Below are 15,791 nucleotides of genomic sequence, written 5' to 3' on the forward strand. Positions count from 1 at the left end.
AATATTTACTTATTCAACTCGTGAGTCTTTATATGAAATGGTTGAACTTGTTTAATTATTTCACCTGTGTACAAGGATAGTTGACATTTTTTTTTCCATTATATTATTGGCATTCCCCAAATGTGCCTGTGAGTGTTTATAATTATTAAGTGAACTTATATACTTGGATAAACTTGTTACGAGATTTAGTTATTGCACTTTTGACACTTTGTAATAAATGGTTGAACTTGTTTAATTATTTCACTTGTTTAATCTATGATTAAGAATATTTCAGGTTATTTTAGGCATAGGGTCCTCAATATTTTGCTGTTCATATTGAGGATATTGCTATTAATTTATTTGCGAGTGTTTATAATAATGGGTTGAACTTATTTAGTAGAATTTGTTGGGGATTTCACCAATTGACTGAATTGGTTTACATGGATATCAACCTTTAAATGAGGTTGTGAGTTAACATACGAGGAATTATGTGCTTATTTCCTCTTTTAGTATTCATAGTTACACCGTTTTTGCATTATACAATTGGATATCAACCTAATGTTTTCGTGTTATTACACATATATAATGCTTGGATGTTTGTTTATTTATAATTATTTCATGGAATTTGTATCAATTGAGGTTATTAAATAATTGATAATATTTCACTTGTACTACTAGAATAGGGTTTAATGTTCTTCAATCACTTGGCCAATTTCAGAGTTCAAAGTTGTTGCTGTGCGAAGATGGACAACGATGGGCACATTCAAGGAGGTCAACTGGATGACGAGCTAGATGATGAGGAGCTCGACAACATCCTTATGTACGTCGTATTATTGGGTTTCATGTTCTTTTTCCAGGATACACATCAGCAGGTCCCAAGAAGACGAAGAGTACGAGATAGCGCGCTGTCAGGGAGAGATTATGTGCTTGAGATTATTAACGGACATGAAGACCGAATTATTCAGAATATGCGCTTGGATGTTCCTCGATTCCTTTTGTTGTGCGATTTATTGCTTAATCGGGGTTACTGGCATGCATATCCTTCTCAAAGAGTGGGGGTACATGAATCCGTTGCTTTAACCCTAATGTGCCTGAGCCATGATGAGCGGCACCGGGTGTTAGCCGAGCGGTTCCAGCACTCAACGGAGACGATTGATCGACACGTTCGTCGTGTATTACGAGCTTTGGTTCGGCTAGGTCGTGATCTCGTTAGGCCAAGAAACGTCGATGACACGCATCCTCGGATCTTGAACAATGGTTTGCTCATGCCGTGGTTCCGAGTATGTATCTCATTTTTAGTTGGACATGCACTTTCATGTAGGTTTCTGCGAGCATGTGAAACTTATAGCCAAACTTATTTCACTTATATAGGATTGTGTGGGAGCTTTAGATGGGACCCATGTATCCGCTTGGTGCAGAGCAGAGGTAAGAGAGAGGTTCAGAAATCGGCATGGCGACTTATCCCAGAATATACTTGCTGCCTGCGATCATGATATGCGGTTTGTCTTTGTTCGGGTCGGCTGGGAGGGTAGTGCTCATGATGCCAGAATTCTCCAAGAGACCTTGCTTGATCCGGGCTCAGGATTTCCAATGCCACCGCAAGGTAATTTAATTGAAATGCCTTTTTAGAATATATCTGGTAACGAATTACTTTTATAATACAAGGCAGTAGGAAACAGTCTCTTTTGTATTTGACAGATTATTTACAGCATTTGTTTCCGTAATAAATGAGTAGGGGCTATAACATGAAACCTATGTCATTAAATCAACAGGAAAATATTATGCAGTAGATGCTGCCTACAGAAATATGCCGGGGTTTATGGCTCCGTTTAGGGGTGCACGGGGCACACCTCATGAGCGAGCAGCTAAAGCGCTGTTCAATAGGCGACATGCATCAGTTAGGAATATTATTGAGCGTACATTTGGAGTTCTTAAGAAGCGATTTCCAATACTCAAAGGTCCAATGCAGAACTACCTGATAGCAACGCAAAATAATATTGTGCTTGCATGTTGTGCTCTTCACAATTTTATGCGCGATTATGTGCCGAATGATGAGTACTTCAATGAAGAAGCGATAAATGGTGCCTTTGCAGATGCACACATAGCAGGGGAACAAGTGCAGATGGGTCAACCTATCGATATGTCGCAGCAGGGCATAGATAACTGGAATGAAGATCGGCGGGCAATGGCGGCGCACATGTATGTGAATGCTAATAACTAGACTCTAGTGCTTGGCCTAGGACCAAAAGTGTGTTAAATCAGCTTCCGATTTGTACTTAAATGTTTAACTCACGTTCCTGGTGAATGAGGGATTACTTTTAATTTGGCTCCAGTTAATTGTGTTATTGCTTGTCCAGGGATTTGCACCTTTGTATTATATTTGCGGACTCATACTTTGCTCTACAACCTCAGTAAGTATTCAGTTTGCCGGTTTAGTTCAGGGGAGTTTGTGAATGGTGACGTACGAATAAGTCATGACCGAGTTAAGTTCTAGGCACATTTTTTACAGTGCAAAATTTGGTTGAAACTTTGCCAACTACTTTAGGAAATTGCAGGAGGGGACATAATTTAATGGCCATTATTTTGCAAAGATAGCGAACGTATTGGCCAATTACACATTTGGACCCTTAGATCCCCTGTTTTGGGGGTGTTACACATAAACTAGTTTTTGAAATACAATAAAAATTTTTAAAAAGTTGAACTTGTAAAAGGTAATCAAAAAATTAATTTTATTTTTTTAAAAAAATTTTCAAGCATGTATCTCAAAATATTTTCTAAAAACTTTTCTATTCTTAAATATTTCAAAATATTTTCCAACACCCAATCCAAAATATGCTCTAAAAACTCTGCTACAGTAAAGTTTTATTTTAAAAATTTCCCACAGAAACAGCTAATCCAAACGAAGCTGTTTTTCAAAAACAGCTCAATCCAAACGCATGTGTTTTTCAAAAAATAGAGTTTTTCAAAAACAACAATCCAAACGACAATGCGTGTTTTTTAAAAACTGCTACAGTATTGTTTTTCAAAAACACCCCCAAAAACAGGGAATCCAAACGCAGCCTATATCTGTTCCTTAAAATTATCTAGAAATTTTTCCTACTCACGAAAATGCAGAAAACAAGCCATGAAAAATAATAAAACCTAGAAAATAGAAAAAAAAACGGGTTCTCACACACAGTGTAAATTTTTATATTTTGTAATTCTGTTAAATTTTATGATTTTTTCGATCAAATATATTTTTGACATGTTCAATGTAGCAGAGTGCAAACTATTTTTGTCAAACAAATCGTGCTGGACGATTTCTAATTAGATGATTAATGATATTGACTTATGTTTTATCAAAAAAAAATTTAATGAATTATCAGGGCAACGCGTCAATATTATGCTTTTTTTTTGTTTTTATTAAATGTTATTTTGATATTTTGGCGAATCTAAAAGAATGGTTAGCTTTTTAAGAAAAGATACATTAATACTACATTAATGATATTGACTATAATATTTTGATCATACCTTTTTTTTTTTTTTTTTTGTCAACACAGGGGTGTCCGGGTCAAGACCCGAAAGCGGCCCGACTAATCCCCTGCGCCTGGAGTACAGCACCACCCCAACCGCACCCAGGCATTAAGTGAGGTTCGATCCCACGACCTGCGAGTGCCGGAAGCAGCCACAGACCGCGTGATCTAGCCCCGGGGGTATTTTGATCATACCAGGTGAGTCCAAAAAACAGCAGAACTCGGAGAGGGTCTCTGAACCACTCGAAGGCGAGCCCAATATCTGCGCCAGCCAATAGCTATTCGGGACTGGGACGACGCCTCTATCTCATCGATATATCCAAATTAATTTAATTTAAATAAATGGAAGAGAGTTAAGAAGACGAAACAGGGGTAAAAGAAAAAACAAAAAGAAGAAAGGAAGGATCGATGTGGAATAAAATTATAAATAATACTTAAAAGAAAACAAGAATCAGAAAAAGACCAAAAAAAAAAAAAAAGGAGGAGATTCATTCAGTTGCAACCGACCTTAACCACCTGTTCTAGTGGCTTTGTAGTATTATCAGCTGGTCATAACTACAAGAACAAGTGGTGGTGGTGGCCCCTGGAGTACCAGTTACCACAACCGCCTTCCGGACCTGAATCTAAATCTGAATCTGAATCATCATCCACTGGTTTCGAGCTGCAGGTCATCCACCGTCGGCTCCTTTTTCTCCTTCTTCTTTGCGTGGGACTTGCGTCTATCTTCCTCGATCGGCTTAAAAATATACCTGCCAGCCAGGTGCATAGATTAAGTTAGTCTGCTCCGCTTCTTCGTCTGTTTTACATCCCGCCAACTCGATGATTTCCTTCTCCTCCCCTCCCGCTCAGTAATAGGCCGTTATTATTTGTACTAGTTGCTGCTACATTTCCACTTTCGCTTCTCTTTTATATATATATATATATAACTACATGTTGTTAGTATGTTTAATGTTCTTTCTGTTGGCGTGTCGTATGGTGTGGTGTGGTGTGGAATCTGAATCCAATCTGCATAAACACAAATCCAAAACAAACTCACTCAACTCAGGATTGTTAATCAAATCTATAATAAACTCGACTCCGGAGTCTGATTGTTGATTGGGGAGGATCACTACGCACTAGTAAAGTTTCTTTCATGATTTTGCTGGAGGCTTCATCTGCTCAAATAGTTCACTGGTAAAGTAGGAGTAATTGATACCAGGACTCGGTTATCATCATGTCATGTGGTAGTGGAAGAAACAGCACTCTTTGACACCTTCACCTTTCCTTTTGGGTTCCAGTGGCTGCAAAATGATTGCTACTTACTTAGCTATTCTTCTTCTTTTTAACTCTCCATCAGGTATCCTTTTCTTACTCTACTACTTCTCCGATTGACGGATTGATCGTCAATATCGAGGACTCGAAGACATAGTTTATTAAGGACGCTACATTTGCTGTCCTGTGGCATGTTTGGGTTCACCGAGAACGTCTGATGGTATTTTACTTGAGAGCAAAGAGGAAGAAGCCCAGTCATGGCCACTGCTGCAGTTATTGGACTTAGTCCCGGAAAAAGGCTCCTCAGCTCCGCCTCCTATTATTCTGATCTCTTCTCCGATAAGCTATCTTGCACCTGCGATCACTTTCTTCCTGTCTCCTCCAACAGCGTATTAGCTGCTAGGAGGTCTTCCAATTTTAGCCCCAAAATTCTCTCCCGACACAAAACCCAACCAACTTATGCTCTCAAGGAACATGCTGAAACTGCCCCTGACCTCTCTAGCATCCAGCCCTGGCTCCATGTCAATGCGGACGAGGAATTCCTTGATCCTGAATTTTCCATGCAAGCTCTCCTCCTGCTGCAGAAGTCTATGCTTGAAAAACAGTGGAATCTTTCAGCTGAAAACGATTATTTAGTCACCGGGACACCTCCAACAGGAAAAACTTGTGTGCAGGTTACTTCTTCTGGTTCGTCTGCTCGACGCCGTAGAATAGACAGTCGGAGACATCCTCTTAGCAGCAGAAAGAGTTCTGTTAGGCAGCTTCGTCTGAGCAGGCATCTGAGATCCATTATCAGTCCTGAGCTCCTTCAGAATCGTTTAAACGGCTATGTAAAAGGCGTAGTAAGTGAAGAGTTACTCACGCATACCGAAGTGGTACAGCTTTCAGAAAAAATAAAACAGGGTCTCTGCTTCGAAGAACAGAAGGCAAGGTACCTGTTCATTCAACACTTTCATCTCTAGTTCATTGACACCTCATAGTGTATTCTACAGTTCTAACCAAGCTCACCGGGGCTGAAACCCACCATCGCCAGGGGATAATATATCATGACAATTACTATTTGTCCCCTCAAAGATGGAGTAATTTGCCTCTAATGCAGATAATGAAATGCGGACATAGTGCATCCTCTTTTCAATAAAGAAAAGAAACTCCTTGCTAGCTAACTACTTATTCAAGTGCTTAAATTGATCATTTCTCTCACAAATAACTTCCAGGATTGTTTGCTCAGATAGGAATTCGGCGTTGGTATTCGAGCAGCCAATTCTGTTACATTCTATTTCCTCTGTGCCATGCTTGTTTGGTGCGTTATCCTGCTTGCATGTTTGGGTGCTTGCTAAAGTGCTTGACAAAATTGATTGCTTTCCTCTCTACCAGCTTAGAATTTTGGATTACTTCGTAATTCAACATTGCTAGACATGCACTTAGTCACAAATTCCATACTGGAGCTAGTAGTTTGATTTCTCATTTTGGATATAATTACTCAAGTCATCTTATTTTAGAGTGCTCCTATTAGCTTTAGATTGTACATCTTTACCAAGTATCAACATGAAAATTGCAGACTGAGGAAAAGACTGGGTTGTGAGCCCTCAGAGGAGCAACTTGCGACTTCTTTAAAGATTACTCGAGCGGATCTGCAGTCAAAGCTCATTGAGTGCTCTTTGGCAAGGGAAAGGCTGGCAATGAGCAATGTCCGGCTTGTCATGTCCATTGCACAGAGATATGATAACATGGGTGCTGAATTGGCCGACCTTATTCAGGTGACTTGATCTGCATTTACACCATATTTAAGTTGAAAGGCTGCTGCAATCTTCTTCTTCTTCTCTTCTTCTTTTTGGGCTAAGTACCCGTGAAAGATTTAATTTTCATTTGCTTGAAATTTGTTTGATGCTCCCCTAGGGTGGCCTTATTGGATTACTTCGAGGAATTGAAAAGTATGACTCATCAAAGGGGTTCAAAATTTCTACTTATGTTTACTGGTGGATTCGCCAGGTGAGGTTGATTTTACATGTAGATTGTTTGAACATTTAGCAAGATTATATATCATATATTGAAGGCTCTGTATATGATATGTTTCATCTCTACTGGAGGTTATAATTTTGCAATTTTAATTTACTGTGATATCAGAAGACGTCTCAAAACTTAGTGACTAATTCATCTATGTAGGCAGGGTTCTTTTCCGATGTGTTTGCTGAAAATTTAGATGCACTCATATAAAAAAGTTGAGATCTTAAATAGGAAGTGGATATTGGATTCTTGACTTTCAAAAATGTATGTTTTGTTGTTTTAGTGATTTCTTCCTTAATCACTGCATCTACCATTCTTATTATCACCTTTATTGCTGCTATTATTGCATATTGGCATAAAGCTTTCGGATGATTCTGTTGAAGCTCATCTTCTTCAGCATAAAGTGCCCAATTTTCCACTTCAAATTGAACTAACTCACCTGTGTTCGGTTAATGACGCCATGTATGGGGACAATGCTCGGTTATTTGCTCAGATAGTCTACTTATAAAAACGTTTTCTAGCGTTACCTGGAGACTAGTGGAACTAAGAGTATTTGACTAAAACTGGAAATGCAAGATAAACCCAAACCATTTGAATAAAGAGATGCAAAAGTAAAAGGCAAAACTAAACCCATATTGTGCATCTGTGCAGACTATGCTGTATCTTGCTTTCTTTGACAATACCTGTAGTATGATATTCCAAAGCTGAAGCACAACTCTATATCAAAGTTTTGCTGAAAGTATATATAGCAAATGTTTCCTCCTCATCTTAAGTAGAGACATGGACATTTCCAGTTTTTTTTTTTTTCCTTTTAATGCCTTTTGTTCAGTGTTCATCTATCCCTTTCCTAGGTTGCACGCTGGAAGGCCTTTTATGACTGGTTTGCTCCTTTTTGTGGTGATTAAGTGCTCTTCTAATATGAAAATTCATTTTAGTCTGCCTCTACTCCATGATCAGGGTGTCTCAAGAGCTTTAGTTGAGAACTCGAGGACATTGAGATTGCCTACCCACCTCCATGAAAGACTAAGTTTGATCCGTAATGCTAAGATCAGGCTGGAAGAGAAAGGAATAACTCCATCTGTTGATGTAAGTCTGATTGTTTTGGTTGTAATGTACCTCAAGCAGCTTATACTGTCCAACTGTTTTGGATGGACAATCAACTACTCTGTGGTTCAACTGAAAAAGCTATTTTTAAATTAATTATCTTTTACGAACTGTTGGTTGGTAAAGTTGTTTTGCTTTTAGAACCTCTTTCTCCTTGCTGATTTATGTTTGGCTTTGTGTCAGAAAATTGCTGAATCTCTGAACATGTCCCAGAAGAAAGTCAGAAACGCCACTGAGGTACTTAATATTTTGAGAGACTTTCATTTGGTCCAGTACATTATTCATGAATTGTTTTGATGCTAATCAAGCAGTGCTTCTTATAGGCTGTCTGCAAGGTGATCTCACTTGATAGGGAAGCATTTCCCTCATTGAATGGTCTTCCAGGAGAGACTCTACACAGTGTAAGATATGAATAAAACCTACTACCGTCAGATTTATATATTGAGATTCTTCCTGATTTCTAATCAATTGATCTTTCCATCTGATTTTACTGCACTTTTTTCACTTATTTATATTTTCTGTTCAGTACATTGCAGATAATCGGCTAGAGAATAATCCGTGGCATGGAGTTGATCAATGGGCCCTCAAGGTATTGTTTTAGTGTTTTGGTTTTAAAAAATCCCTCAAATTTTGTGACTTAAAATTTTTAACTGAAGAGCTCACAAAATCTTGTCCTTGTCGTATTTAATGTTAGTTTTCTTGTGAAATCTTTCCCCAGATAGATAAGTTCACTGAAAACTTTGAACTTCACGCATTTAAGAAAAGGATTTGGCTGCCTTGGCACCTTCTGTTTATGCTTTGGATGCAAGGACCTACTGCTGAAAAGAAAACAAATTTCTTGTTTAAGTTTTGACCATTTTGTCAGTTTATTTAGCCTGCTGCTCAAAATTTTACTCTTATCTAAACATATAATTCTAAAACATGGATGATATGCAAATCGTGTTGACATGGCATCAATTGGCAAAATCATACAGCATACAGACAGTAGATGGAAGGGCAAAGTGTCAATCAGTGTAAAAGTTGAGAGGAAAATTGGAAGTAGTCCTATAAAGTAATCGCCGCGTTCATTAGGTTCTCTTTCAAAGATCCCATGATCGTCGTGGAACAGATTAGTCAAATTTTGATGGATGAATTGGGCTGGGGCACATGAACATATTGTGCATAACAGATATTAGTGTTACGTAGACTTAAAGCTTGCTTCACAAACTCTCTTAATATAACAGCCAAGGTTGGTGATTTAAGTTTTGTGGGACCAATTCATAAGACATTAAACCACCAGCGTCTTCAATACTTCTTTGTGAACAAATCTTTTCGGACTTCCCTGTTTCATAACCATTTCTGAAAGCTCTGATTATAGATATAAACTTCAGTTTCTTGTTTACTTTGACAAACCTTCATGTCATTTTGAAGAACTGCTGACTTCAGTTCAAAATTGCTGCTGCAGGATGAAGTGAATAAGCTCATTACTTCAACTTTAAGGGAACGAGAAAGAGATATTATCCGTCTCTACTATGGATTAGAAAATGAATGTCTCACATGGGAGGATATTAGTAAACGGTGAGGACTGCCATTCTGCTGCATAATTTGCTTGTCGATGGACTAATTTTTATGTCTACTCATAGATGCTTGTCGATGGGTTTTGGTTAGCTTACTTTGTACTGATAAGTTCCAGATAATTCTGCTGCATAGGATTGATTGTTCTTAGAAGCGTTCATCTTACTGTATTTATTCTGTTAGGATTGACTGTTAGGTATTGTGAGAAATTAGATGCATCACAAATGATACAATCCAATCTGTAAATCTGTTGTATGAAACGATGGTCACCCTTTTTTGAGTTTTCAGGATAGGTTTGTCAAGAGAGAGAGTAAGGCAGGTTGGACTCGTTGCTCTCGAGAAACTGAAATATGCTGCCAGGAAGAGAAGACTAGAGGCGATGATGGCGAGAGATTAGACCTCCTCTCCTTTTTTTGGTTCCAGAACAGTTCAGGTGTATATACGGAGACAGAAAGAAGGAAAAGTTGCTTATTTATTTGAAGATGAGCATGTTGTACAAATTCCGTCACCCATATTTTAACTCATAGAACTGAGTATGGCTCAACCTTTTCCGAGTAACTGTATCATGTATGTTAGAATGTGTAACTGATCATCCATGCCATCATACTTCCCTGAGGACATTTGCCAATGTAGATGAAGATGTGTAGTGCCACTCTGTAAATCCGAGCCAGTCATAGGTTACGAATTATTGGTGCTGTACTTCTTCTAATTTCCATATTAAATGAAAGATGAACATTTTTGTATTGTGACGATGGCAAAACAATAGGCAGGTAAACCAGCAAGTAGATTAAGGCCTCCCCGGCTCAATGTGTTGTATGTATCTTTCTCTTTAAAGAATTTTAGCATAGCACAAGATTATTATCTACAAACAATCGTATAACAAATTATTTTTGTCCACATTTATCGTTCCAACCCCACAAAGTTCAATAGAATCTGCGTAATTTGTGAGACAAAATCCTTACATGGTTCACAATGCGAATAAAAAATTAATATTTACACATTTGTACTAAAGTATAGATTTCAGTGAAATTATATTTAGTTGTAAGGATTTAGATGACTTTCTATATTAGTAATTTTAAAAATTTATCCCAAGTTTTAAATTGATCTTAAGAATTTGTGATTGCACGGACATAAAAGTAGTATATAGTAAAACGCTATTCAGTTATACTTATAGCAATTTTTGAGTTGAATACTCTCATATGATGCCAAGTAAACACCTCATGCGTGCATATTCTACAATTTGTTTGGTTAACTTTTGAGTTTTTTTTTTTATTAATAATAAGCAATTTCATTGTTTTTCCACCAATTTTTTTCCCTAAGTAGACGCACATGCTGCTGTTTTTGCTTGATTTAATGACTAAAATAGACGGAAGGGCTACATTTACATGTTTTTATTAGTTGGGGGCTAAAAATTTCTATTTAATAGTTAAAGGGCTAAAAATTAAAATTTGTAATAGTTTAGGGACCATTTTGCCCATAATATATTTAAGCAACCATTTTGCCCATAATATATTTATCCATTATCGAACATGCTCCTTAGAGAACTGCATCGTATAGTTTTAGGGCTAACGCGAATAGGAGTAGGAGCGGATTTGATCGCACAAGCACAATGAATGGATGGGATGAATCAAACTTGAGCAGTGGAGGAGGTAGGAGGAATTCACTGGACAATAACCAATCGGTCGATCAATTCAATCAATCGAAAAAAGAAACTCCCCCACTGACTAATTAATTGTACTGTACGTTCGAGAGAGGAGAGGACGGGGGAGGGAAGGAGGAAGAGCGACCAAATGGAAGAGGCGAAGGCGGCGGCGGCGGCTCAGCAACAGATGATGAACCAGCAGCAGCAACAACAGATCCTTCTCTTGCAACAACTTCAGCGGCAGAAGCAGCAGGATGCCATCATGTCTCGTTTTCCTTCCAACATTGACGCTCATTTACGTCCCCAGCAGCACCTTCTTCATCGTTCTCAGACCGCTAACTCTAACCCTAACCCTAACCCTAACCCCAATCCGAACCATCAGATATCCGCCACCTCAAATCACCCAACACTGAACTCCGCCGTTCCTACCACCACCGCTATAGCCACTTCTGCTCCTGCCCCTACTGCTGCTGTTGCTAACCATAACAACAGTAATAGCAATAATAGTATGAGTAATAATAATAATAGTTCCTCCTCAAACCCACAGCAGCAGCAGCAGCACAAGGTCAGTCGAGCTAATCCCGCAGAACTGCAGATGGCCTACCAGGACGCTTGGCGGGTTTGCCATCCTGACTTCAAGCGTCCTTTCTCTTCCCTCGAAGATGCTTGCGAGAGGTATCGTATTACTCCTGTCTCTTAGCTCTTGTTCTCCACTCTCGGTCCTTCCCCTTTTTCTTCCTTTTTATCTCCCGGCGTAAGTGTACTGTATAATTTAGACGTGAAATTGCTAATTTCTTGGTTTTTTTTCATGCACTTTTTTATTTTTGCTTTCAATACAGATCTAGCGGAAATTTTCTGAAATAAAAAAAAAATTTGGAGGAGACTATTGCCTGACCATAGGCGTTCAAGATTAACAGTTTCAAGTCTTCTGGCCTTGTTGTGATGCTTTTTTTAACAGCACATAGTTCCATGAATACTTCCATATATTCTATCAAGTGGTTTTCTTTTAGGCAACAGTACGGCTTTCCCCGTGTCTTGGTGGATCTGAAGATTCATTAATCATGTTAACCTTCTAGTTTGGAATTCTGTGTTGCCTTTATTGTTATAAAAAAAGGGAGGCCTTTCTAGAAAATGGAAAAACCTATAGTTTCATCACAATCGTTTTGTGTATGTGTACATTAGTCGCCTTAATCTCTTGGTCTTTCCCTTCCACCTTGGTGGGCTGTGGATTGTGTGACAAGGTGCTAGATACTTTGTTGATGATATCTTAGTTCATTCGCTTCATAATAAAATGTCTTTTCTATTAGTTTTATCTATCCCATTCAACCAATGACTGATGAGACAGAAGCCTGGAGTGGTTGGGAGGCTGGGAGGATCTATTGAGTTCAGTAGTGTCTTCTATTTCTTCCAAGTCATCATTACCTTGCAACAAGCATAGTTTCTCTTCTTTCCTAGTGTTTTACTTCACGCTCTCACATGAATCTTGATTATCATCTCTTCGCTATGATTGTGTATTGGCTACTTTCTCTGTTCTTCCTTTTTCGAAATTTTCAAGTGGCTTGATATGGAGCTGACTAGACCATGAATCTGTGAGCCGAACCCCACTATTCCTGTCACAAACCCCTTCGCTCACCTGGAACAGTAACCTTGAATGTTCCAGCACCGCTTGCAAAGAAACCATTCTTAACAGTTAACAACTGCACTTTGCCTCACAAAGAATTGCTGGCAAACATGTGATTAGAGCCATATCAGGATTGGGTTCGATTGAATTCTTTCACTCTTTTTCGCCATCTATGCATTATAAAGCATTAAATCTTTTATTAGTCTTTTTTTTTTCTGGTCATCGTTCTCTAATTATAAGTCTTATTATTGCTTGCAATATGAGATGGGTTCAAGATGGAGGAGGAGATTGTATCCCTGCATCTATCAACAACTTATATCCAGGAGATTTTATTCGACCACTTTGTTTACATTCTGCAATTGGTTCCATTCCAGCAAACCTGGATGATTATATTATCTGATTAGCAACACCTAAAGGTGTATGTTTGGATGCACATTTGGTGCAAGAATATCATGTTTCAATCTTTTTTCCCTCGATTATGACTTTGTTTTTAATCTGATTAGTTCTCATAAAATGCCTACTCTATCAATGTTTTAAGCATCTTTTTAGCCGTTGTATGAAATGGACTTCGTTACTGATTGCTGGAATGATTGTCATTCTTTCTAGAGACTCTTGTTACCATACTTAAACATGCTTGATCGATTTGCTGTTTATTAGGCCTTGCCAGTTGCACCTTGTTTATTTCCTCTACTGATCTGTAACTCATCTCAAGTACAGATATGTTTTACCACCTCCAAGTACAGTTTTTGTACCATGTTATTCGTTTTTGGTGTTTTTTCATTGATATTGATACCATACTGTGCTTCATTCTGTATAAGTATTCTAGGCTACTGCCTTACCATGTAGTTGTAAAATATTAATGGGAGGCGGCTGCTACGATGATAGTATTTAATCAAATTGTGTTTTTCGGAAAATATTTAATGCTATCATCTACGAAAAATATTTATTTATTTTTCGGAACTAATTTTCCCAAGGAGTCTAGTTTTTCGACAGTTCATATTTGAACCTTACAATTTTCAATTTCTAAAAATTTTGTAGGCTACTGCCTTACCATGTAGTGGCAGACTATGAAGCGGAGGAGGATGACAAGATTCTTGATTCTGATCCTAGTGGCCAGATGCTGTCTCGGTCACAGCAATGGGATCACAACATCGCTGCCAAAGTTGCAGAGTTCACTGCCACATTCGAGAAGCAAGTCCTGGCTTTCAACATAATTTCTCGCAAGCGAGATCTAGGGGAATTCCGGACGGAGGAGAAGCTGATGATTGAGCAATTACTCCTACAGGAAGAGAGACGGGCTTTCCTCGAACTAAGAGCAGAAATGGACTTGAGGCAAAAGGCAGGTCGAGAAACACACGAGTCGAACTTGCGAATAGCAGCCATGGTGCAAGCTGAGCAAGCTCGGGCAGAATCACAGGCTCATGCTGACATGATGGTTCGAGCTCCTATACGGGCGAGTGCTCTTGTAACTCAAAGTACCAGTATGACCGAGCAGGACCAGGCTGCTAATACGGAGGAGTTGATTAATGGATGGGGTAACAATGGACAGAAAGATGAAAAGGAGCCATCGGATGACTTCCTGAATGACGAGGAAACAGAGAACGGAGATGCAGCCATGCAGAGTGAGTGGCATGGTGGGGGAGAGTTAGATTTAAATACGAGATGAACTGGGCACCCGGTCCTTAATGAAGAGGAGTTATGCTGGTAAAAGGGTCATTGCATCTAGAGAAGCGCTTGCTCATGACCATTGCTCGGAATATATTGAACCGGTTTTAGGTATTTGATTCCGATGGAGTGCTGTAGGACGATAGAAAAGTTGTATTAAATGGTAGTTTAATATTGCATCGCTTTGATTGTTTTTTCCTTTTTCATTTTAAGTTGAAAGGAACTGTGATGTGATCAGCATGGCCGCGACTCTCTCTGCTTGTAGAAAGCGCTGGTTTGCAAGATAAGTAGGATATGGAATTAGTGATGTCAAGGGGCAGAGTCACAGCTTGTAATCATTGCTTTAGAACGGATCAATTATTTATACAAATATCACTGATAATTGCGTAGTGCAGTATTGACGCTAACAAAAACAGATTAAAAACACTAAAAATAATAAATGTGGATATTAATGCAATAAATTTTTCACTTATTGAAATTTGTGCTCGAAAATTGTGCTAGCGTAATCATTCGCTCTTGAAGTGCTTGCACTGCAATTTTAGAGCCCCTTCCCCCTTAGGACGGCATCAAGTGATAGCAATTGTCAACGGTAGTTCTAGACGTTCTTGATCCTCCTTGGAACGGTATTAGTACAGATTTTGTACAAAGGTAATGACTAGTGTACCTAAAGTAGGTTTCAAGGTTAAAAAAAAAGTGTGGTAGATCTAAATTTGCTATGGTGAAGGGTGGGATCAGCGATAAGAGGGATGGAAGGAGGGAGCTAACAGTAAAAAAATGTGGTAGATCTACATCTGCTATTGTAGAGAGTGGAGATCACTGATCAGCGATAAGAGAAAGCGAAGGAGGGAATATGGAGAGCTAACGGTTGGCTGGGAAGGGTTAGTGGGATGCGTGTGGGTGGTCAAGTTAAAAGGGAGAAGAAAGATTAGGAATAGGGTAAAGGGGATAGAGGTGGCGAAAACGGGATTAAATGGTGGGAGTGGGATTGATGGAGATAAAGGGGTTGGCCTTGACACCTCTTGACAGATGCATGTGTACCATGGACAGATCGTGGAGGGTGGAGATCAAAGATAAAACTCCATTTCTTGACTTAATTCTTTCGAACCAAAAAACCAAGAACATCTTGACTTCAATCCCGAAGCAATGCTCTTGGATAACATAGAAGAGATTTGAATAAAGAATCTATGATAATTATCTGTTTGAATTGTCATTTTTCTAAAGTTTTTTAAGAAAAATATTATGTAACGATTTGATAAATGTAAAATAAAAATCTGTTCACAAAAAACTTTTTTATTTTCATTTTTTTTAGAAAAATGGCAATCCAAAAGCTTTACGGGTAGTGGATGCTGAATTCACCAATCAAATGTTATCTGAAGTTGCTCTCTCTTTTTTGGATAAATTACTTTTTATCTCCTTACATTTTTGGTACTTTACCACATAACCCTCTTATGGTTTAAAA

General features: G+C 38.6%; 3 protein-coding genes across 4 annotated transcripts; all 3 read left to right on the top strand.

The window, feature by feature from the left end:
• The first annotated feature begins 722 nt into the window (after positions 1-722).
• On the top strand, positions 723-2,200 carry LOC140037154 (protein ALP1-like). The gene is made up of 3 exons (XM_072081353.1): positions 723-1,259; positions 1,351-1,582; positions 1,752-2,200. Exons 1-3 carry the CDS (start codon positions 723-725, stop codon positions 2,198-2,200), a joined length of 1,218 nt encoding a protein of 405 aa, XP_071937454.1.
• Positions 2,201-3,948: 1,748 nt separating this feature from the next.
• LOC113729779 (RNA polymerase sigma factor sigA-like) lies at positions 3,949-10,147 on the top strand. Of its 2 annotated transcripts, none has more exons than XM_027254011.2 (10): positions 3,949-4,264; positions 4,828-5,673; positions 6,301-6,499; positions 6,639-6,731; positions 7,704-7,832; positions 8,034-8,087; positions 8,174-8,251; positions 8,377-8,439; positions 9,295-9,407; positions 9,693-10,147. In XM_027254011.2, exons 2-10 carry the CDS (start codon positions 5,000-5,002, stop codon positions 9,799-9,801), a joined length of 1,512 nt encoding a protein of 503 aa, XP_027109812.1. In that variant the 5' UTR covers positions 3,949-4,264; positions 4,828-4,999; the 3' UTR covers positions 9,802-10,147. The 2 variants fall into 2 exon arrangements, with proteins under 2 accessions (XP_027109812.1, XP_027109815.1); XM_027254014.2 differs by having other exon boundaries at positions 3,949-4,251.
• Positions 10,148-10,918: 771 nt separating this feature from the next.
• LOC113729780 (uncharacterized) lies at positions 10,919-14,726 on the top strand. Its single transcript, XM_027254015.2, has 2 exons — positions 10,919-11,721; positions 13,706-14,726. The coding sequence occupies exons 1-2, from the start codon at positions 11,195-11,197 to the stop codon at positions 14,331-14,333; spliced, it is 1,155 nt and encodes a 384-aa protein (XP_027109816.2). The 5' UTR covers positions 10,919-11,194; the 3' UTR covers positions 14,334-14,726.
• The last annotated feature ends 1,065 nt before the right edge of the window (positions 14,727-15,791 follow it).

The sequence above is a fragment of the Coffea arabica genome, chromosome 2e (genome assembly GCF_036785885.1).
Source record: "Coffea arabica cultivar ET-39 chromosome 2e, Coffea Arabica ET-39 HiFi, whole genome shotgun sequence".
Taxonomy (NCBI): Eukaryota; Viridiplantae; Streptophyta; class Magnoliopsida; order Gentianales; family Rubiaceae; genus Coffea; species Coffea arabica.